Here is a 24,646-nt window from a genome sequence, read left to right as displayed (position 1 = left end):
TTGAAAATATATATTTTAACATTGTACATTTTCATAAACTCAAACTTCTATAACTTTTTTTCAGTTTAACTTTATTTAACTTCTACAAAAATCTGCCAAATATCTTCTACATCTATATTCCAAAGCATTCTTGAATTACAACCATTTAAGTTCGGAATGTGCATTTTCATACCTATTAAAAAAAAGGGATTGCTGCGTATTCATTAGTTTATTATACTCTGCAAGTGACCTTGGGTTCTAGAAAGGTGATCCGTTATTATACATGAACCTTTTACCACATATTTTTGCTTGCTCATATATTTATATAATAAACAGTGAAGAAAACATGATATCTCGTTCAGTTTTATGGTTTGTCTAAGATATTGATAATTATTTGTCTCTAGCAACTTTTATAGTGAAATACTAACAACATCTTTACACTAAAAAGAATATCCTTATATTTATCAAACTGATTAATGAAGTCCATTTCCAAAATGGAAAATAAATTAAGTTTGAAATAAGAAATAAAGTCATGTTGTACGATGCAGTTACAGGAGACAAACGAACAATTATAAAAAATAAACACTCACAGTTGCAAGATTTAATGGTGCATTAATTGGGACATACAAAAATAAAATGCAATTAATTTGATGTATTTTACTCTTGAGATCGGTAACATATGCCACTGTAAAAGTGTTACTTAAATAAAAAGGCAACATAAAACACACACAACTGGTTTACATTACTCAAACTTTAATTAATTTATCACATTTCAACCTAAATGCGAATGCAGATCTGAAACGAGGGAAAACACAAGAACAAAAGATAGAAACCCAAGTTCCAGAGAAATAAAACCAACATAATTAAAACAATTAAGGCAGACTTTCTGGAAACAAGACACAAAAGTAAATCAACAAGAGTGTTATGTGGGGCATGTGCAGCGATTTAAAGAAAGCAACAATAAATGCTCTACTGAACAATAGGCCAAAAAATGTAATTATTTAAAAAAATACATTATTAACTCTTTAATGTTGGCGCGGGCAAGATGCAATACTCCACGTTTCTCTCACTAACTACTCACAACTTCAATAATCCTAACCGCTCGGTCTCCGAGTACAAGTCTTCATGGCAACAGTAATCTTCATTTACTCTTAAATAATTAAGGCACTTTTTCCTCAAAAGGTGCAGAAAGGAACGCAACACAAGCTCAGATGGCAAAATATGGCATTGTTATGGCTGGAAATCTGGTGCATGCACACGAACATCACGGCAGAAGAACACAAGGCCACAGATATTGAAGTAAGAGTGAATTCTCTACGAGTCGTTGATCTATAAACATCAGCATCCGTCACGGAGCTCTGAATATGGATATAAACTGGACAGTTCACCCAAAAAATATACATTTCTCACTCATATCATTCCAAACCTGTACAACAAAATATATTCTGAAGAATGTTTTAAGTGTTTACAATTACCTCTTCTGTATGCATACAGGTTTGAAATGACGTGAAGGTTATATATTTTACTAAATTATATATACACGTCATTTTTTGTGTGTACTATCCCTTTAAATCCATACATGTACATTTACAGCCCTTCGCATGCGCCGCTAAAATCCATTCGCTATTAAGTGGGATCTTTGGATGTCGCCTGATGTATACACACAATACTGTGAGGAGTGGTGTAGTTCTGTAACCAGTGTTTCTAATTTGGCATGAAACCAGTAGGCTTGTATCGGACTACACTACAGGCGAGATGAAGCATTAGCAGCTTTAGTGACTCGTGCTGATATACACCTTTGGCATGTAAGCACCGAGATACAGTACGACGACGCACAAGCGATCAGAGTGAGTGGTTCAATAAAGAGTGAGGCCTTAACAGTCGTCTTTTGAGAAACATGCAGTTAACACAACGCTGGACGTCAGGGAAGCAGAGGAAACTAAAGCACACACACACACACACACACACCAAACAAATCTAGTCATTTCTGCCATTACAATATTTGCAACCCAAATAACATGAATCACTTCCTAAACCAACGTCATTACGACTCGCAGAGGAAGTTATTAGCAGCAAAGCTAATCAAGATTATTACATGTATCATTTTAGAACACAGAAATGAGGAGGAGGAGGGGGGGGGAGGCCCTAGGCCTATACACGTACCAGCGCAATAGCCAGACAAATGCATTTAAGAACACAGTACTAAATGAAATATGCTGAACAAGGCATAGACAATCTGCATTTAAAACAAATCTACTCAAAACTCAATTTTTATATTCCAGAAATTAAACCCATGCACTCTAAAAAATACTGGGTCAATTTTGGGTCAAATATGCACAAACCCAGCTGTTGGGTTACATTTTTATAATGCATTTTTAATCCAACGGGTTTGTCCATATTTGACCCAAAATTGGGTTAAAACAACTCAGCTTCTTTTTTTTTTTTCAGAGTGCATGAGTTTGATCCGGCTCTATTCTAAGTGTCAATCAAAAATCTGCAGATGAATAGCAATACAAAACATATCCTGAATGCACTTTTCAGTTCTCTTTAAGGGTATTTAACACAAATGCTCCTAATAAAACATCAGGCTCTGTGTGTGCAACCTCAGGTTAAGACATTTCAGTGCCTTGTATAAAATTATATTGATTTCAGTTTATGGTCAAAGAGTTCAGATTATGTACAAATATCAATCTACTTTTGAATGGGAGTACGGTACGCTAGAAGATTTTACCCTCGGGAAAAATAACATGAATCCATAATTAAACGAATGAATTAACCTTTAATTCTCTACTTCGTATAATATAGCGATCAGTCCAGCTGGCAGACACTAGATCTACTTCTTCGACACAAGCACGCACGCGTGTCCACACACACACCAACACAGAGCCTGGGCTCGACGAACGCATTCACACTTTTAAGGCTCACTTTTAAGGCAGCAAAGCCACTGCCGCCCTCCACCTAAAGGCACTTTGACTCAACTGTCAATCATTCTGAATGGGATCCTCGACTCCGCCCTCACGGTGTGCCTCGTTCCGTTCTCATGTCCGGCAGAATTACATCATTCAAATCACTTACTTCAAGCTGTTAAGTAGAACTGGATTGGCAAAGCCCCGTAAATGTACAACTTAAAATGGCCGACACGCTGGTAAGTCCACCACAATGACCCCTAATGAGGTCATGTGATGTTAACTAAGGGTATATAACGCATCTCTGACATTACCTAGCACTCACAATTGGGGGGGAAAGGGCAGCAAGATGCCAGATTTAACTAGTTTTGAGAACTGATGTCTAAATGTAGATAGTTAAAGCTGGGGAATGTAATTTATTGCAAACACTTTGGCTCTCTTGGTTGGTATGAATGAGAGCAATGGCCAAAAAAGTGTTTTAATAACACAACACAGGCAGTCACAAACCAAAAGAGTGTGTGTGTGTGTGTGTCTGAACTATACAGATATTATTTTTGCACTTGGTGAAGATGACTGGGTAGAATGGCAACTGTATAAAACACTGTTCTAGTGAAGATACCTGACCATAGTGACATTAACACTGGAAATGGGGGAAGTATTGCCACGGGCGCGATGAGAAGATTCCGGCTCATTCCGGTATTGAGACGACGGATCACTGTGTGGTCATCAAAAATGAAATAATTAAAACATAACTTAAGATGGAAAGGTGTGGTTGTTCATGAAAGCAGACCCCATAATTAACGAGTGCGTGTGAGAGCTCGAACATAAATCAATTCTAAAGCTCCAATCACAGGCATCAAATATGAGGCTAAACATGGGGGGGGGTCACAAGTGTTTAAGAAATATCATCGAATCTGTGTGTACTGCTCTCTCTCTCTCTCTCTCGGGGTTGGAGTGTAGGTTTGGTGTGCCGTCGGGTGGCAGAGTTACAGGGTGTGGTAGTTGCGATCCTTGGATTTGCAGAACTTGTAAAGGAAAAAGATGACCGCTTGAAGGCCGAGGACTAACACGATTCCCCCGATGAAACTGGCGGCGTCAAATGTGGATGTCTTAGATGGAGACGTTGTAGGGGACGCGGTAGTGTCTGTGGAAAAAAACAAAAACACATTTTCAGTCAATCCTGACAGTGTGAAGAAGAGCTGTACTCAACTCAACATACTCGATTTCAAACCCATCCCCTTATAACTAGGACACAATACTTCAACCTACAACAGTTCATACTACACCAATCCTGCTGACTTCAACATTACAAAAATTAAACACAAAAACACTCAATCATATACAAACTTACATGCACGGTTATGTTTATTTTTGCACGCACACACACACACACACACACGGTAATAAGTCCCAAAAAAACATAAAATATATTTTTTTATTTTAGCGTACTGCCATGTCAATTACTTATGTTGAATGTGTGATACAGGCTCTATATATATATATATATTTTTTTTTTTTTATAATATCAAATAATTGTTGTATAATGTATAGGGCTGGGTATTGATTCAGATGTTCCAATTCGATTCAATTTTGATTCGCAAGCTCTGAATTCGATTCGATTCTCGATTGAATTCCAATTCTAATTTCGATTCGACTCAATGAATATAGATTTAATACAAATCCTATATTTATTTATTTTTAAACGGTGAACATAAGTTTACGAGCGGTTAATTAATAAAAAGAAATAGAGCCACAAACCTGTATGTTAAACTCTTTTTATTTCAGGTACTCTTGGGTACATTAAAACCCACCTTCAAATGCATATAGTGAATAGACAGGATTTTGATGCAAGATGAAAAATTGATGCTGAAAGTCAGAATTCGCACGCCTTGATCAATCAGGATCAGGTTATCTTATGTTTAAGATTAAACTAACATAAAACCTCACAGCATTATCTGTAACATGGAGACTGCAAGCCTATGAACACTCTAGGAAAACTAATACTGGCTTTTGGGTGATAGGTAAATAAATATGGAAAAAAATAGATTTTTGGCCTTTGAGAATCGATTTTGAATCAACCACATTTTAAAAATCGATTACCTGTAATCGAAAAATAGATTTTTTTGCCCAGCCCTAATAATGTATTTTTTACGTCTTTTACTCTTTGTTGGGTTTGTTTTGTATGATGCGTGAGGTTTTGTTAATATCTGTATGACACCTATTAAAAAAACAAGAAAAAAGAAAAGAGAGAGAGCTGTACTTACTTGTGGACGTCCCGTTCGTAGTCGGAGCTGAAGTGGAGGGGATCGTCGAGGAAGCGATTACCGTGGTAGCTAAACAGAAAAAAGTGGTTCAGATTCATTTTTGCATTGTATCAGTAAACAATAAAAATGCCAATACATCATATTTTTCAGACTGCTCTTTGTTATAAGCTGATGTGGGTCTATTGTGAGATGATAAAATGCTCTATTTGAGTGTTTGTTCTATATTAGCATGTAGTAAAGCAGGTATCATAGCTTTCATAGTGTATAAGGGCCCTGAATCATTGAGATGTAAGTGGGCTTTACTTTTTATTAATCAATTAAATACTTTATTTCAAATTTGTTGGTTTTATGGTTTCATTATTGTTATCTGTCGGCTCTTTATATTGTATTTAAACGTGCTCTTTGAATAAAATTGAATTATGTAGTTATGTGTTGCGAGGTGCGCATGAATGCACATGATGTGAGTCTGGAAGGTCGTACCATTGCTAGTGTTCATGGTGGTGGGGCTCGCAGTCGAGGGCGGTGTTGGCGCTGCAGTCCAGAGGAAACAGTCATCATCCAAACATACGATTGGGCAACTCACAGAACATTCATATCATAGCTAATGAGCCAATTGCTTATGTTTTGGAGTTGACGAATGCTACGACCAAGCAGTATTTTAGTTATTATAGTGGGACAGGACTTACCTGTGCAGTTCACTTTGGTGCAGTTGACTATTAGGTCCTCAACAGTGCCATTAACACACTTAATTTCGGGTGTACTGGCATTACCTGAAATGTAGTGGAGACAAAAATAACAACAAACTAAACAAACAAGACCAAATAACGTCACTGTGCATTTTAACTGCAAGAAAGAGAAATTTGATTCTCAAATATGGGCATCTAAATATCTAAATATCAACGGACTGAAATATTTTAGCTGCACTAATTAAAATTGCATTAGTTCTTCAACAAACGGCATTTTGTTTTACAATTTGTGGTGTTGGGGACTCAATCCTTGTACACTGGAGGTGAAAAATTATAATAATTAGTCACTCAACTTCTGTTAACTTGTTATAAAAAGCAGCAAGACAACATTCCTTAGTTCAACACTTGGAATATAAAAGTTAAAAAACTGGATAAAAAAAAATGCAGAAAGAACTGGTGTGATTGCATTGATTTTTCTATACATTCCATCATATAAAGAAAGTCAGATCTAGAAATGAGGCAGTATGTCACACTCTAAGAAAGATAAGAGTATGAGGAATCAATTCCCAGAAACGTCTGTCTCACAATCAGCTGGTTTCCATTTACCTCCTCGTCACACATGACTAGCATTGTATGCAAGTATGACGACAGCTCAGCACTCAAATTCCTCCCGACAGCAATAATTACATTTTCACATGGTTTCGAAATCCACTTCACCGACACGGTTTTCTTCCGCATGTTTGTCATTGACTTAAGTTCAGAAAGCCCCGTCACAGTGGACTCATTGCCTAACTCATTCACTCACAGATAATGTGTGCTTAAAACGCACAGAAATCATGTTCATTAATGATTTTATACTTAAAATTATTGTTTATATAATAGTATAAGGCATATTGTTCCGAATATAAGACAACCCTGATTATAACACAAGATGTACCTTTCAGAAAAAGGCTTTTTGAACACTCTAAAAATGCTGGGTTGTTTCAACCCAATTTTGGGTCAAATATGGACAAACCCAAACGTTGGGTTAAAAATGTAATTTAAAAATGTAACCCAACAGCTGGGTTTGTCCATATTTGACCCAAAATTGGGTTGAAACAACCCAGCATTTTTTTAGAGTGAACACCAAATATTATCTTCTATAAAGTAAATGCTTTTATTTGAAAATAATGTTCATATTGCATATTGAAACTATGGTAATCACTGGTAAAATATACCAACAATCACATATAAAAAATAAACACTTCAATGCATACCCTAAAAATAACCTGTAGTTATCATTTGATGGCTGATTTCTCACCATTTCTATGTACAGTGACAGATGTTGGCATGTCAAAAAAACACATCTGATCCATGGGATATTAATGTTGTTTCCTTACGCTTTCACATAGCACTGAAAAGACAACAGTTTCTCATCAAAACTCAAAGCGGCCGTTTTGAAGACACTGACAGGCAAGCGTTCAGAACGTAGCAAAAACGAGCCGCTTTTAGGACGGCGGGAAAGCTTTTCTTTGACTGTTAGCATTTTTAAGACTGTCTTTTTGGGCTCGCCATCTTCTAACATTACACTCAGACACACAGCATTTCTGGGCGGCTTAATTGACCGTTTGCAAAGCCCCGCCCCCCTTAGTTACTGACGCTATGTCCGACAAGCTACACCGCTCTCACACACACACACGTTCTCACGCAGTGAAAAACACATCGCGGAGCAGAGAGACACTGACAGACACAGACCAGCTTACTTTTCGGTTACTTTTGATATTAAACAGTCTCACCTTTCAAATTTGGTCATTTTTTTTAAAGAAATGTAAACAATAAATAGCGTTTTGTGTCTCTTTAATGTGTGTGACAGATCGCTGTCGCCTCAGTTAAAGCCGCTCGTGAACCGATCATCTCTTTTATAGCATCAAATAAACATGAATGAACATCAGAAGGAATGTTGTTTTAACCGCGGAAAGACGTCAGTACACTCCGCTTCTCAAGCTCAAATCCTCCCATGTTAATCTACTAACTCTCCTGACTGCTTTGTCGAACAAAATGGCGGATGGCGAAGTATGATTGGTCAGATCACCTGTCAATCAAACTCCCTGCGAAGGGTCAATTAAGAGTTGTTTAATGCGTTTATTAGTCCTGGGGGGCACACTTGTTTTACACGTATTTGGCGCTCCCTATTGTTGTGGGTGTACTATTTAAATTATTGAAAGTCTAGACACTGAATATAAGACGATTCATTTTTTTCAAATGTAATTCCAAATAAAAAGAGCCGTCTTATATTTGGAGCAATATGGGTTTATCATATTAATGAAATAACCAAGTTCTCAAGGTTAGGAAATAATCTTGTGTCGTAGTCTTAGTTTAGGCCAGCATAAAAGCTTTTGGTTGTTGTTGCTACAACTTGCTATTGTGTGATTGTGTATATTGAGTTTGAGTCATCGAGCATCACAGCGTTCTCTTTCAGAGCGAGTGTCCTTGACCGTCACAGGCTTTTGAGTATTTTATGTAAAAAGAAGCGCTTCGTTCTCAGTGAGAACTGAGCCCCAAGAAAAAGCCTTCACAGGTGTGCTGAAGTGTATTGTCTTTATCCCCACAAGACCGCATAGACAGAGAAAGAAATGTCACATGCTTTCGTGAAAGGTACAACTCTCATGTTGAAATTCCACTGTGACGACACATCAAGATGTTTTCAATTCCTTGCTTTCTGAATAAGTGCTTGACTAGCAAAAATGTCCTTACATTCCAGACCGCTTCGTTCCCAGTTCCCAGCCCTCAGCAGTTTGTGTGGACACAGAACCAAATCCAGCTCGAGTAATGATTGAAGGGAAACGCATACATGTTCATTACTTTAAAAGGACTGCACTGGCACTTTCTGGAGCAATCAGTTGAATGAATATGATGTCAATCAGCCGGCTTTTACTGGTTTTCACCAAGCGGCAACCTCCCCGTCTCTCTCTTGAAACCGACACGGAAGTGAATTAAACGGCAATTCATCGACTGGCCACAGAAGTGAGTCAAATCTGTATCTCCCCCATGTTGAAATGCCCAACTTTACAGCAGAAAAAAACATGTTTACAGCCTGGTACTCGAAGTGGCTTTGGTCTATACAGCTAATTTCATGAAAACTGTGAGGGGGGCGAATTTTTTTATAACTCATCCGTTTATATTATATTAAGGCGAGACGCGGCAGGCAAAAACATCGTTTTTTTTTTACTGGTCAATTTTGAGCTATTTGTCTTCAATATCATGTCTTCTTTCAGACTTGTGGTGAAAAAAGTCCGAAATACACATTTTAGGTGTTTATTTTACTGCACTTTGTCTGTTTGCGTCTGTAGATTTCTCCGAAATTCAACAAAAGTTGACGCGATCTCTCTCTGCTTCCTTTAATCTCACACACGTCTGTGAAGCTCTCTCTCTCCTGTACAATGCTGTCGGATCCAAATATGGTAATTACCTTTAATCAGCAACCAATCGTGAAAGCACAGTCGGCATTTAACTCTAAAAGCGAAATCTCATTGGCTGATGTCAATTTCTGACAGCGTGATTGGTTCAGAAGCATCACGTGACGCGCTCTGACATCCAGATGTGTGTTTTTGACTGTTTTTCTGCTCAGTTGAAGGCCATAAATGCTGTGTTTATAAGTTTTGATGTGATTTAGGTGGTTTGTATTGTTGTTGCTAATGATGTGATGAGATATTGTGTCTGTAAATCGTTGTTTCCACTAAAAAAGTATGATTTTTTACATTACAAATCTTTAAATGCCTTTTTCTCAAAATTAGTTTTTTGTCATTCTCCAGTATAAACATCTCAGCCGATGTACACCAAACTCTCCAGTTACACACTTAGCAGTATTCTGAAGATATGTTCAGAAACCTACGGGTGACGTCACGGACACTACGTCCATATTGTTTTACAGTCTATGGTTTTCACAGATTAGACAGCAAAACCTGAACATCTGTGCCTCCGTCTCACTACACATGTGCCAATGAGAAGTGGCACTTACTTTACTGGAAAGATAGATCACATAAAAACTTCCACAAGTTGAATTAGTAAATAATTAACTTCGTAGAAACTAGAGATAGAGCTTTTATGACGGATGCAGGCTATTTTAGGGTTAAGAGTCTAATAACTGATATGAACAATACATGCAGTAAACTTGAAGGGATCGTTCACCCAAAAACAAAAAAATACAAATTCGGTCATCATTTACTCACTCTTTGACTTCCATACTAATTTTTCAAGTCATTGCGACTGTTTGGTTACCAACATTCTTCAAAATATCTTCTTTTGGGTTCAGAAGAACAAAGAAGTTTAACAGGTCTAGAGCCTGAGGGCGAGAAAAGACCATTTCTAATATATTTTTGGATGAACTATCCCATTAAATGATTTTCATTTCAATAATTGTTTTATTTGTGCTTTGACAATAATAATAATAACTACATCATTAGACTACAATAAGAACATATGTAATGATATTATGCAGGTATAAATATCAATAATTATAAAAGAACAACAAAAATGATTATTATTATTATAAAAGACTGTTTCAACTAGGGACGCGATTTGTCCCGTATTTTACATTAGGCCCACACATAGTTGAATAAAAACATAAGGATTTTGCGGTATGGATAATACTAATAGCAAATACAAAGAAATCAATTTCGTAGTAGAGAAGCTCATTGCGTGATTGCATTTTAGCGTCTTTGTTTCTATAGCGACTGAGTCTCGTGAACATGCGCGGTAAACCTGCACGCTTTTAACCCCTCGTGCGCTGTTCGGGTCTTTGACCCCAAATGACGTTTGCTGAAATAAATTAAAAATTATCTTTTTTTGCACGTGACTGCACGGTTGACAACACTTTCTAGATCTACAAAATTTAAATAAATTTGAATAATATCTGTTTTTTATGTTAGTGTGGGGGGGAAAAGTCACACTTGTGTTGTTTCAACAAAATGTAATTTTAAAACAACATCATAGTTTTTTTTAGGATTTATAGTTTTAGGAGGATTTATTATATATATTTTAATTTAGGCTATATAAATAAATAAATAAATAAATATGTTTTATACAAAAACAGTAAAATAGTAAAATTCACTTTATAAAAGACCCACATTTCTAACGTTCATGGATATGGATAATTTGACATGGTTTAGTGTAAGATTTTTTCCCATCTTTTGGAAAATACCATTTTAAAAGTAAAGAAATGATCACTTTAGTAGATGCAGAGCTACACCATTTGCTATTTGACTAAAATACATATTTTCACTAGTTTTCAGTTGGATTCACATCTACATATTATGAAATCACAATTATAACAATACAAATGACTGTCAAAGTTGAGCATTTTTTTACACTGACAAAAATCTGTTTTTCAATAATGTTACATTATGATTAGAATCAAATTACATCAAGGTCGGACCCTGTTTAGAAGATTGACAAAATAATGGGTGTCCCTTATTTCGCCACACTGAAGGTGGCAACACTAGTTTCAACAATCTGTAAGAGAAGTGAATGAAACGCTTTAGTCTAAGTGTTTGATTTTAGTTTAAATAGAGCATGCTATCAAGTTATGATTATGTCAGATCACATCAGCAAAACATATATTAATATGTGCAAACACTGCCTTCCAGTTTGCCTCGCCTTCCTTCTACACCCACACAGAGTCATATGTCACTAATTCAAACAAACGAGTTTATTTAGTTCATGTCGCAACACATAGATTTAGCCTGAAGATTGTTTCAAACAGGCCTCAAGAAACCTTGACTTTGTGGAAACGCCCTCAAAACGAATAAAAAAAGTCCCGTCGTAAAATGTACAGAACCAGTACACACACCAGTCTGCAGCGCTACAGTAGGAAAGACCCAGATATTTCCAGTCTGCCGTTCGCCTGAAGGAGTGTAAAGCGATAGCGTCATCTCTAGGGAGCCGATAGCACAATGCTAATGCTACTGGCTTTGTTATGGGGGAGGTGCGGTCACAGATACACCTGCTCGGGCACGTCAGACCACTTCTCTCTGCGGTCAAGCACAGTCTCGTACTTTGAGACACATTCTAGACTCTCGGATTGTGGAGAATGACAGCTGACTTTTAATTTAAGACCGAGAACAAAGCCTGTGAAAGTGATCTTTCAAGGAAGTGGTTTAACCGTGTTGTTACAGTCAGTGCAATATAAATTCTGTTTAACTATTAACCAAATTATAGATATTAAAAAGTGGAAAAAAAGGTTCTTATCCCCCAGATTTTTGCAGGAATTGTCATTACTGTAATACAAATCTGGCTCTGTACTGCAATTTTTTCATGTATAATAGCAAACAATTAAACATTATAACTCACAGCCTCTGCATATTTTAAATGGTTTACCACAAATCGTAGAATACCTAAGGATCTTATAAAGTTATCTGGTAGCAGCATCTCTCCTGTGTCAGGGCTCGGCAGTGCGCACTCGCGTTTGTGACTAAAAATGTGTGCGAACTTGAACTGTAAAATGTATTTAGGAGCATGCATGAGTGTGAATAACACTTCTTAAATATCTTAAATGGTATAACAATGATTTCAATTTGGTTATGGAAAAACAACGATACAGCCTAGTATGATTATTAAACTTTAATTGAATAAATAACACTGATGAAAAGGTGATGGCACGGCAGAAATGTGAATAGTGAAATAGAGCTAATGCATGTTGTGCTAAAGTGTATTCACTTTAATTATTTTTACGTCTAATTGTATTGGCGTTTAGTCGGTTGAATTATGTTTCTGTTACACAAACTATTTGAGTTGTGTTTACGATGAAAATTAAGTAGAAGTCTATTTAGTCAAACACAAATTAGATGAGTTCAAATACTAATGGCTAACATGAACAATTTCAACAGAACAGTTGTATTTTTATCAATTAACGTTAACAAAGAATAAAAACTACCATATTTTCTTGACTATAAGTCACTTTTTTTCAGTTTGGCTGGTCCTGCGACTTATAGTCAGGTGCGACTTATATATCAAAATTAATTCATACTGGCTGAGATGAACCAAGAGAAAACATTACCGTCTACAGCCGCGAGAGGGCGCTCTAGTTAGCGGAGTTGTTCAGAAGCGACACCGAGGAAGAACTCAATGTATTCAGTGTTGAGGAATGAGATCGGGAGCTTGGTGAACTTGCTGACCGGTGACTTGTTGGACTCGCTGGCTAATGCTAGTTTAGCCTATTCAGCCTCAGGTATATGTTCTTTATGCTGTTGTGCCGCTGAATAACTGTTAATGTGTTACGCTAACACACCGGACACTATTCAGCTGTTGTTCTGTGTGCTGTTGTGGAGCTGAATAACTTGCTGGTCTTGGATTTTGTGAAATAAATGTCTAAATAAATGCGACTTATAGTCCAGTGCGACTTATAGTCCAGAAGATATGGTCCTGTGTCAAGCCATTGCTCATTTTAATAATTGGTCAATTAGTAAGAGTTTGAAGCAGTATTATTTAAAGTACCTAGTGTACTTCCTTTCGTTCTCCTTGTTATAATGTCTCCTATATTTCACCTTATTAAGCTAAAACACATTTGAAAAATTTGCATTGCGCCCCTAAAGTTTGTGCTCCTAAATTTTTCAACTCCTTGGGGAAAAGCAAGCATCAAGCCCTGTATCTTAAAGCAAACCCAAATCTTATACAACAAAAACGGGGAGAAGTTCCAAGATAATTTACGTCTTTAAAGCCCTAATTTAATTTGATTTGAAACAATATATGAAACATATTTGATTATTACTCAATAATTGCGGTTGCTATTTTCACTCTCCACTCCTTCCATCCATGACACGGCCTTCTCTCTGCTTACTTTCTCTCCGGTTTCTTCCCCCTGAAGAGCCTTGAGTGCCATAGCAACAGTGCGTGCGTTTCATTAGTATATTTACTCTCTCTGATTCATTTCACGTCATCCATTAGCAAAGCGGCATGGAGAAGGACTCCAGGGATTAAAGGGCAGTTACTTCAGGTTCACACTGACCGAAGCCAGCATTAATCACCGAATGAACTGCCAAACACACAAACACTGGCTTCCATTTATTATCTGTGCGCCACATCAGCAACACTTTAGACAGTTACATGGTATTTATATATATATCCTGGGAACTACAGGTTATGCTTAGAGTTTTCTCTTCATGTAATAAGGCTTTCCATTAATATGAGCAAACTGGTTTATTTATCATATGTTAGTATGTTTATAGAAACATCATATATGTATAAATGTATATCAAAACAGTAAAGTAAACATTTTAAAAAAGAGAGGTTGCTTAACCCGTTATATTGGCATTGGCGGGCCCACGGCCATTATATATTTAAAACCGTAATATCCTATACTAAACCTAAACCAATCTTGACAAACTATATATCATTTGAAAGCTTACAATCTCTAGTTTACATATTTGGTGACTGATTTTCAAATTAAATTAGAGAGGAGCCATAATTTATCAATTTGCAACAAGAATATGTTCATACTCCTGAGGCGTGTTCAGACCTTTATTTTGAAATAGTGATGAACATGAAAAATCATGAAAGAATGGTAGAAACCTCAGTTTGTTTTCATGCCAAGAGTTCAAAAGATAGCATCCGTTCAATTATTTTAGACAAAAAGGTCTGAAAATGTTTTAAATATAAAGAAAAGAATAATAGATTCAGCATTAGTGATGTGTCAGCGAGCTATAATGCACATACGTGATCTTTTGTGTTTCTTAGAGGTTGAATTCATTTCAAAATCTGCCAAAGTTCCAAAACTACTTCTGAATAGGATGTCTACTTCATAAATTGTATGAAAATTGTAAAAATAATGGTTCAGATCGGAGGCGCCCTTATATGGGCAGTAATGTCCACTAGTGGAGAAGTGTGGTACTGCACACAAACTAAATCTCACTGAAAGCTCATTTCAAGAGATATCAACCTAACATTTGAAACAACTTGTTGAAATTTTTGCCTTTGATTTTTTTGCAGTTTTAGAGTCCACCAGGTTTTGAAAATATATATTTGATATAAAATATGAATAATTACATTTTTAACGTACATTTTCAACAACTCAAACTTCTATAACTTTTTTTCTGTTTAACTGTCTTAATTCATTTAACTTCTACAAAAATCTGCCAAGTGTCTTCTTAAAAACAAGATCTTACATCTATATTACAAAGCATTCCTGAATTACAACCATTTAAGTTCGGAATGTGCATTTTCATGTCTATAAAGAAAAAAGGGGAGCGCTTGATAAGGGGTTAATCATGGCTTGTCTGCATTTTACTGTTGTCAGATCAGTTAATTGTTGTCATGTGAGCTTTGAATTTGACATGGAGGAGGGACTGACCTTTGCAGTTCATCCACAGGCAGGAAGCCACTTTTTCACATTCATCACAAGATTTCAATGAACCGCAAGCGTCATCTGCAAAAGAAACAAACCAATAAATGACATATCAAGCAACACATCGGCCAATCTAACACAGGTTTACTCCATTGTTGAGCTAGATTTGCTCCCAGAGCGTGTGTCAGTGATATCTCTCGGCCTTTAACCCTGAACACAAGGAAAACAAGTCTCTAGGTGGAAGATAACAGAACCATGCTAACAATATGGCAATCTAGAGTCTCCTCTGCTTGTGAATCGACACTTTTAATCTTAAATACTAGTGTAGATGAGGAGCAGTGTTGGGGAAATGCATTACAAGTAACTTGAGTTACGTAATCAGATTACTTTTTCAAGCAACTAGTAAAGTAATGCATTACTTTTACAATTCACAACAAAATATCTGAATTACTTTTTCAAATAAATAACCCAAGCTACTTTGTTTTCCCATTTATTGACTGACAGCTCTCCTGTCCTCATGTTGAGACAAATCAAAATGCAGAGGTGTTGTGTGTGTGTGTGTGTGCGCGTGTGTGTGTGTACATGATGTTTATTGTAGTTCTAGACTAAATGTGAGCATTTACTCATCTCACTTGCACAAAAAAATATTAAATATTCCTCAAAATGAATAAAATCAGTGAAATGCAGAATCAGAATACTATGCAAACCTCCAATAACTAAATATGTTCAATAAAACATACATTTTTATGCATTTAATCTCACTTTATTGACCAATGTACTTGCTTCTGACCTTCGATGATTCAGTTTAATAAGCAGAAATGACTATAGATAGATAGAGAGGTTTGCGTGTGTGCTTTCCTCTACTGTACACATGTCCTTCAGCCGGAGGATTATTATTTAACTTTTGCTGTGAAAGGGTCTTTACATTTGCCCAAAAATATAACTTTTGTGTTATAAAAAAAACAAGCCCAGACCAGGTGGGGAAAAAAGTAACGCAAAAGTAACGTAACGCATTACTTTTCTATAAAAGTAACTAAGTAATGCAATTAGTTACTTTTTAAGGGAGTAACGCAATATTGTAATGCATTACTTTTAAAAGTAACTTTCCCCAACACTGAGGAGGAGCTGAACAGAAAAACTGGGAAGGGGACCAATGGGTCTTGTGATCAAGTGAATATGATCTGGCAAAACCCAAACAAAAGGTTGTTTAAAACCCTAGTGACACTCTTAAAGGCGCAGTAAAATAGAGAGATAGTGTGTGTGTGTGTGTGTGTGTGTGTGTGTGTGTGTGTGTGTGTGTGTGTGTGTGTGTGTGTGTGAGAGAGAGAGAGAGAGAGAGAGAGAGAGAGAGAGAGAGAGAGAGAGAGAGAGAGAGAGAGAGAGGTGAAGACAGATTTTACAGCCCAACATGTGATTCTCTGGATAAATATAGATCTTCACATTGCAGATCTGAATGGAAGCGAAAGCCACAAGATAACAAAATAGAAAACCATAATGTATTTGATTACGTTACATAACAGCGATCATTTTGTGTGTCAAGATTATAAGAGATTAATAATCGTTTCAGTAATTGAAGTAACTATACTATTCTGAGTTCGGTAGGTCGAAAACAAATAAAGAAAACAGAAACACAAAAGTCTAAATATTTGAGTTAGAAAAAAACACGTTAGCTTCGCGAATCTAGGCATCAACCGCGTTTAACAACTTGTTAATAGAACTAACAGTTAGGTTGGGAATCAAGAACCGGTTCCTCAGAACAATTAATTAAAAAACAAAGGAAAATATTTGTTTTTAAATTCCCGTAACGGCCGTCGACCGATCCCACTTCCGCCGGTACGGAATGGACACCGTAGTTTCCTGTACTACGCCACTGACGTTACCGAATCCACAGCGCGAAACATACATCACGACAAAATATTACACATCTCGAACTGATTATTCTTTCAAGTCAAAATACTTTAGAAGTTTAATTCCTGAATAAATGTCTCGTCGGAATCGGTTATTTTTAGTGTAACTTAATAATAAAACACGCAGACCGATGTAATGTTAGTCAGATTAACGTTACCGCGCGAATGACTCGTATAAGTCAGTACTTCAGTAAAAAATAAATAAATGTAAACATAGCTTTTAATTAATTTTTTAGTATTGTTTAATCAGTTCTGTTGAAATCTGAAATGACCTCGTCATTTGGCAACAGACTGACGAGGGCAGTTGATGCAATCAGAACTGAACATTAACTTCTACCCAATATTTATTCCTCAAAAGTGTTGAAACAACCGTTAATGGACCGGAATCGCCAGAATCACGGTTGAGTGTAACGTTAGCCGATGGCGTGACAGGCACTGTTTTGGTTTGCGTCGCAACAACAGGACACGCGCGGTTTCACTGTTACGTTAAAGATGCTAAATGTACTCACCAGTCAGAGATTCCTGTCCTGTCATTGATCCCAATAGGGCTAGTAATAATGTCACGAAGAAAAGTCTCCAAACCATGGTGTCTAATTGGTCTATTCTCCGTACTCGTTCGGGTGTTCAGCTCGGGCTGTCTGCAGTTGCACTAGTGCTGTGGATGTGGCTGCGCTTCCTGCTTTCAAGATCACGTGACTGGATCTTTCCATCATTGGATGGGGAATGCGGCTTGAACGCGTGTGGTAACGCCCTTTTCCGGCAGGGGGCGCATGGTGGCTCATAAAGCTAAATCTTCATTGAGCTGCAAAAAACATCTTTGGAACTTTTGTGTGTGATTGACGCCATTTGTGTTTTAAAAAGTGCAATCGTTTAAAGATGTTACCCAGCTAACACAGTACGTTGTGACGACGTCGTCAGTTAGTCGTCATTTGGTCAGCGTGACATTACTTTATGACAACGTTGTGAGGACGTCGTGGTAAAGTTCCATTTTTTATAATCTTGGCTAACGTTCCAGAAACGTCGTGGGCACGTCCTCAAAAGACGTCGCTAGTTTATCCCATGGAGAACGTTGTGAGGACGTCGTGGTAAAGTTCCATTTTTATATAATCTTGGCTAATGTTCCAGAAACGTCGTGGGCACGTCCTCAAAATACGTCGCTAGTTTATCCCATAGATAACGTTGTAGAGACGTGGTCCACTGGTCCCCAGATAACTTTCCAGAAAATTGCATTACAAGTATTAGTGGTGCCATTTGGATATGGGACATTTACTTTTTTTGTAATTTTATAGTTTTATCATTTTTGTATTTAATATTTAGATTTTATTACGTTATCAGTGAACCAGTGGACCACTCTAACGTTCTCCTCGGGATAGACGTATTTTGAGGAAGTTCCCACAACGTTTCTGAAACGTTATATATATATATAAATATATTTGTATTTTTAATTATTAAAAAAACAATAAATTATAAAAAATGACACTTCACGTGGAGTGGCGGCATTTTGCACATATGAGCGGGTCGAGCTTCAAAATGAGTTTTAAATTCATGAGATTTTTATTAATGTAGCCTAATGTGTTAATTCTAGATGTTTATTTATGTAAATGTTGCTTGGCTGACTATGGGCGTGCGCGTCGCTTTCAAACACTGGAGTGGTTGCCATGGATACGGCGCGGACCACTGCAACTGACAAAAAGCAAAACTCCATCTATCGCTGTTGTTTTCACTACTTTCAGGTGAGTTAAGTCTAAAATCACACAAATAATACACACAACTGTTCCTGACATTTTTCTTACGTGTTATTGACACACATCTGTTGAATATTTACTTCATATAAATAGTTTAGTGTCTTCGAAAAAGTCCGTTAGCATCTCAACCGTTTTCAGAAGAGCTCTTAGCTCTGTTAGGCTAACCTAAGCTCTTGTTTATAAAAGTTTAGGCTTTTAATCACAACTTTATGTGTAGGTGAGATTTTTTTGTTTGTTTTGTAAAGGATTTGCTGGCAGTTGAATGGGTGAGTGGAAATTGGCTAATTTAACCAACTGATAAATTATCCAATATATAAATTAGTATTTGCTGTTTATCGATGACGTCACTTAACGTTACACGGAGCCACTGATCTAGAATGACTGGATATGTTAGAATGTAATATACATTTTTGAGCATCAAATCATAATGTTAACGTTATAATGATTTCTGAAGGATCATATGACATTGAAAAGACTGAAGTAAGTTAATGATGCTGAAAATGTAGCTTTGATCACAGGAATAAATTACATTTTAACATATATTCACATAGAAAACAGTTGTTTAAATTGTAATAAAATTTCACAATATTACAGTTTTCACTGTATTTTCGATCAAATAAATGTAGCCTTGGTGAGCATAAATGACTTTCAAAAGCATTAAAAGTTGTAGATTAGCAACATTAATAAAGTGCTTCTCTGTTTCAGCTGCCTAGAAGGACGATGAGGTGACAGTGCAGCTCGGGACAAGGAAGAGGAGGAGGAACACGTAAGTTAGACAATTTTCTTATACCTTTCTAACAAAAAGCTATACACCTGACTACAATAGCATGGTACAATTAATTTTTCAGCTTCTGGTGAATATATAGAGCGAGACCCTCCTCCTATCCGTGCCTCAGAAGACCCTGCCCTCCGCTGGTGGGGTAAAAAAGACACTCTTCCTCTTCTCCCACAGCGCTCCATCATCTCCCTCTGCCTCCTCAACACTGTCTGAAGGAGCGTTTACCACAGCTGGGGACACCGTCAGGAATGAGAGATCTAAGATTCTCTCTGAGAAAGTCATCATGCTCATTTTCTTGAACAAAAAACTGATGTATATTTGGGTAGGTGAAATAATACAGGAGAGAGATGTTAGAAATCTATATATTTTTTTATTTGAATTTTTTACATATGTTTACTCTTTACGAACTATATTTTTTTGTATTTGTTAGCTTCAGAGAATCTCAAGGACTATAGATCTTTGGTAATTGTCACATTGTTCAGGTTTAGCTACTGGTAGTGAAGCAATGAAGCACATCACCACCAGACATTTGTAGCAGGAGCCTCACATGACACTCAGGAAATAATTTAACCTATTTCTGCAAATAAAATTAATAATAAAGAAACTGCTGAATCTTTTCTTTTTTTTTAAGGTCTTTGTTTTTCCGCCAAATTATAAAGAGTGGTATCAATAAGAGTATTGATAAGTATCAGTGGTAAAATTATTATTTAACTACACCCATCCCTAATGATAAGACACTTTATTCAATAAAAAGAATACGTTTTAATAGTTGGTTACATTATTCATTGATTATGTTTTTTGATTAATTAATTGATGTTTAATTTCTGTACTCGTAACTTTTTAACACTTTACATTGTTAAAAATCGTTAATGTTCAAAATGTATTGGCTTAGTAATTGTACAAAGTAACACTGAATAAATGCTTATTAATAAATTAATACAGTGTGGGTTTTGGGCCATTTTCTATTTAGAATTTAATAGGGGTTTGTATTGGTTTCCATTACGTATTGATCCCTAAATGTATTAACTGAAAACGATAGTTCACAATTCCCTATAATTAGAAGGTTTTACTGCAGAGAATGAAATGTTTGAGTTTATCAATTCTATGTGGATTTCGAGGTTATGGATCAAGCACATCTTAATTCCCAGGACTAAAGGTGAGAAGTATATTAAACATAAATGTGGACGTAGTATTTTGGTCGTTAGGAAGTACCAGCGACGTACTTCTATAACGTCGCCACGACGATTATGGGAATCACAAAGTTACGTTGCTGGAACGTTACGTGGTACGTCGCTACGACTAAAATGGTCCTTTGATGTTACGTCCTCGCAACATGCCAGTTTGGTCATTGAGACGTCCTCATCACGTTCCAGCGACGTACCACTATAACGTCGCCACGACGATCATGGGAATCACAAAGTTACGTCGCTGGAACGTTATGTGGTACGTCGCTACGACGAATATGGTCCGGTCCGGTTACGTCTTCACAACGTAACTGTGTTAGCTGGGTAGTTACTATAACTGGTACCTGACATTGAAATAGAAACCTGCACAGACATATAAAATAAGCTTAATGATAGCAGAGAACTGCCACTCTCATCCTAACAGGCGCTGAGAAAAGTAACATGTACCACGTGACAACGCAGCAATCTAGACGATATTTACACCGTGGACATTTAATTGAATTTGAATGGGAAAATAAACACTGAAAAGTAAAAATATGAAGAATATAATTTATGTCACGTCGTATTTAACGTTAGAGTTTGGCTGAGGTGGACATAGTACACAACTTCCTTACTTGAGTAAAAGTACAGATACTACTGGTCAAATATTACTCGTTACAAGTAAAAGTTGTAAAGACAGATTTTTACTTAAGTAAAAGTACAGAAGTACTCATTTTTAAAAGTACTTAAGTATAAAAGTAAATGTCAATTCATTGTTTTATTATTGTTGCATTGTTGCATGTAATAGCCACTTTACAGTAGCCTACCGTATGCCTCTGAATCTCTGTCGGCCCTCATATCAACATGTATTTCTAGAACACAGTTCCAGTCGTGGGATTTAATAAGTCACTCAATAACGTCCACAATGGTTTCGGACACACAAACGTACTGTTCCCAGTTTTTTGGCTTTTAGTATGAATATGTTAGTCTTGCTATCTATAAGCTAGTGTGCTCCAAAACAATGACAAAAGTCACATTTAGAAGACCAAACCCAACGTTGAAAATGAAAATCAAGTGGATGTCAGAATCCAATGTCAGATTGACGTTAATCTCCAACGTTGGACATACGTTGTATTGTGGTTGAAAATCGGTTGACGTCAGAAACCAACATCAGTCGAGTTCTGGAGTCAACCAGACTTTCATTTACAACCAAACTCATCCCTGACGTTACTACTCTCTACTGAAGGCCCTTCACAGAAATGTAGTGGAGTAAAAAGTACGATATTTGTCTTTCAAATGTAGTGAAGTTAAAGTAAAAGTTTCCAGAAAAAATAATACTCAAGTAAAGTACAGATAGGCTACTCCAAAAGTGTACTTAAGTACAGTACTCAAGTAAATGTACTTTGTTACTGTGTCCACCTCTGGAGTTTGGGCCGCTAAGCCCCGCCTGTTTAAGACTTCCTTTCCTTCTGATATAGCCATTCCTTTCTCTTATTGCCACGTGTTTCCCTCACACTTCCAACAAATGTTGCCATGGCTTAACTGGCGAAACCCTGCGTGCAATATTTTTGTTTACCTTATTAATAATTCAAAGAGCGAACGTTTTAACCACTACAAAATTATTTTACCTTATGAACCTTTTCAAGCCCTCCTATTACAAAATGCCGGCGATGAGTAATAAGGAAACGCCATCTAGAGCTGTCACTGAAATCTGTCACAGATTTATCAGAGAACGTACCATTAACCTTAAACCACATGTCCTCGTACGACCACTCAACTTTAAATAGGTTATGTGATAATAGGCCAATGCATGCATTTACTGACATTTTTTTGAGAAATAGAAGCAGGTGAACATACTGGATATTAATCCAAAATAATATTATATAATCTATTTTATGCCAGTAGCCTACTCAAAAACCAGTGCACTTAAGGTATTAAAATAATGTATAATTTGTTGGAACAGTTTGCCATTCCACCTACAGGCAACAATCCCATACAAGTAATGATTAACATTGCTCTAAATTGCTATTGGTACAGAAAAAACACAACAGTAAATTATTAATTTTGTTTTATGATTATTATTTGGCAGTTATTGGGTCATGAACTGTAGTTATGCTGCCACCCAGCGGATGAGTCCATTAAAAACTGAATTTTCTGTTGATATGAAACCAGATGTTAAACCTTTAAAATATTTCCTGCAAGTGTTTAGAACACTTTTTATTTGTTAAAAAAAGGCTAATAATGACATAACCTTGATATAACATGGCAAAAAAAAAATACTATTATGCAATATTATTCACGAATGTAATAGTCATCTAGAAAGTGTAAGGATAAGATATAAATAAAAATATAGTTTAGAAAATAACATTGAACAAAACATGAAATGGAAAAGTCTACCTTTTACTTTATTTCACTCTACCTAAATGTATTGTATTGTAATATCAACCTTCCATCACCAGAGAGCAGCATTGTAATAAATATTGAACATTTAAATATTGCCCCATATGCTTAACATAGACAATCTGTAACACGATCCAATTTAGATCCAATCATACCTTTTACAATTTCTCAATTGCCTGGAAATTGCAGTAGCACCTCACTGCAGTACACGAGATCCAGGGGGCGGAGTTGGATCCAGATCTAAGGGGTGGAGATTGGAAGGTTTAGGGGCGGGTTTAGGGATCAGGGGGCGGAGATTGGTAGGTTTAGGGATCAGGGGGCGGAGATTGGTAGGTTTAGGGATCAGGGGGCGGAGATTGGTAGGTTTAGGGGTGGGTTTAGGGATCAGGGGGTGGAGATTGGTAGGTTTAGGGCTGGGTTTAGGGATCAGGGGGTGGAGATTGGGAGGTTTAGGGGTGGGTTTAGGGATTAGGGGGCGGAGATTGGGAGGTTTAGGGGTGGGTTTAGGGATCAGGGGGTGGAGATTGGTAGGTTTAGGGATCAAGGGGCGGAGATTGGGAGGTTTAGGGGTGGGTTTAGGGATCAGGGGGCGGAGATTGGTAGGTTTAGGGATCAGGGGGCGGAGATTGGGAGTTTTAGGGATCAGGGGGCGGAGATTGGAAGGTTTAGGGGTGGGGTTAGGGATCAGGGGGTGGAGATTGGAAGGTTTAGAGGTGGGTTTAGGGACCGTGGGGTGGAGATTGGCAGGTTTAGGGGTGGATTTAGGGATCAGGGGGTGGAGATTGGGAGGTTTAGGGGTGGGTTTAGGGATAAGGGGGTGGAGATTGGAAGGTTTAGGGGTGGGTTTAGGGATCAGGGGGCGGAGATTGGGAGGTTTAGGGGTGGGTTTAGGGATCAGGGGGTGGAGATTGGGAGGTTTAGGGGTGGGTTTAGGGATAAGGGGGTGGAGATTGGAAGGTTTAGGGGTGGGTTTAGGGATCAGGGGGTGGAGATTGGAATGTTTAGGGGTGGGTTTAGGGATCAGGGGGCGGAGATTGGAAGGTTTAGGGGTGAGTTTAGGGATCAGGGGGCGGAGATTGGAAGGTTTAGGGGTGGGTTTAGGGATCAGGGGGCGGAGATTGGAAGGTTTAGGGGTGGGTTTAGGGATCAGGGGGTGGAGATTGGAAGGTTTAGGGGTGGGTTTAGGGATCAGGGGGCGGAGATTGGAAGGTTTAGGGGTGGGTTTAGGGATCAGGGGGCGGAGATTGGAAGGTTTAGGGGTGGGTTTAGGGATCAGGGGGCGGAGATTGGAAGGTTTAGGGGTGGGTTTAGGGATCATGGGGCGGAGATTGGGAGGTTTAGGGGTGGGTTTAGGGATCAGGGGGCGGAGATTGGTAGGTTTAGGGGTGGGTTTAGGGATCAGGGGGCGGAGATTGGTAGGTTTAGGTATATGTAAGGAGGGAGGAGTTTGATCCAGATCCAACTCCTCCCCCTGGATTTCGTGTTCTGCACTGAGGACCATC

The 24,646-nt window shown here is 37.5% G+C and overlaps 1 protein-coding gene and 1 long non-coding RNA gene across 3 annotated transcripts; one reads left to right on the top strand and one right to left on the bottom strand.

Moving 5' to 3' along the window:
* Positions 1-715: 715 nt before the first annotated feature.
* cd164 (CD164 molecule, sialomucin) lies at positions 716-17,748 on the bottom strand. The gene is made up of 6 exons (XM_079584706.1): positions 17,568-17,748; positions 15,158-15,232; positions 5,836-5,919; positions 5,630-5,680; positions 5,150-5,218; positions 716-4,029 (listed from the first exon to the last, which is right to left on the bottom strand). The coding sequence occupies exons 1-6, from the start codon at positions 17,641-17,643 to the stop codon at positions 3,872-3,874; spliced, it is 513 nt and encodes a 170-aa protein (XP_079440832.1). The 5' UTR covers positions 17,644-17,748; the 3' UTR covers positions 716-3,871.
* A 197-nt stretch (positions 17,749-17,945) lies between these two features.
* LOC306983385 lies at positions 17,946-20,710 on the top strand. Of its 2 annotated transcripts, XR_013794351.1 has the most exons (4): positions 17,946-18,143; positions 18,644-18,791; positions 19,509-19,569; positions 19,652-20,710. It is a non-coding gene; the product is annotated as an uncharacterized lncRNA (long non-coding RNA). The 2 variants fall into 2 exon arrangements; XR_013794352.1 differs by having other exon boundaries at positions 17,946-18,791.
* The last annotated feature ends 3,936 nt before the right edge of the window (positions 20,711-24,646 follow it).

Source organism: Phoxinus phoxinus (assembly GCF_949152265.1).
Source record: "Phoxinus phoxinus genome assembly, chromosome: 16".
In the NCBI taxonomy this organism is placed as follows: Eukaryota; Metazoa; Chordata; class Actinopteri; order Cypriniformes; family Leuciscidae; genus Phoxinus; species Phoxinus phoxinus.
The sequence above is the reverse complement of the archived record's forward strand: the minus strand, read 5'-3'. Positions and strand labels throughout refer to the sequence as shown.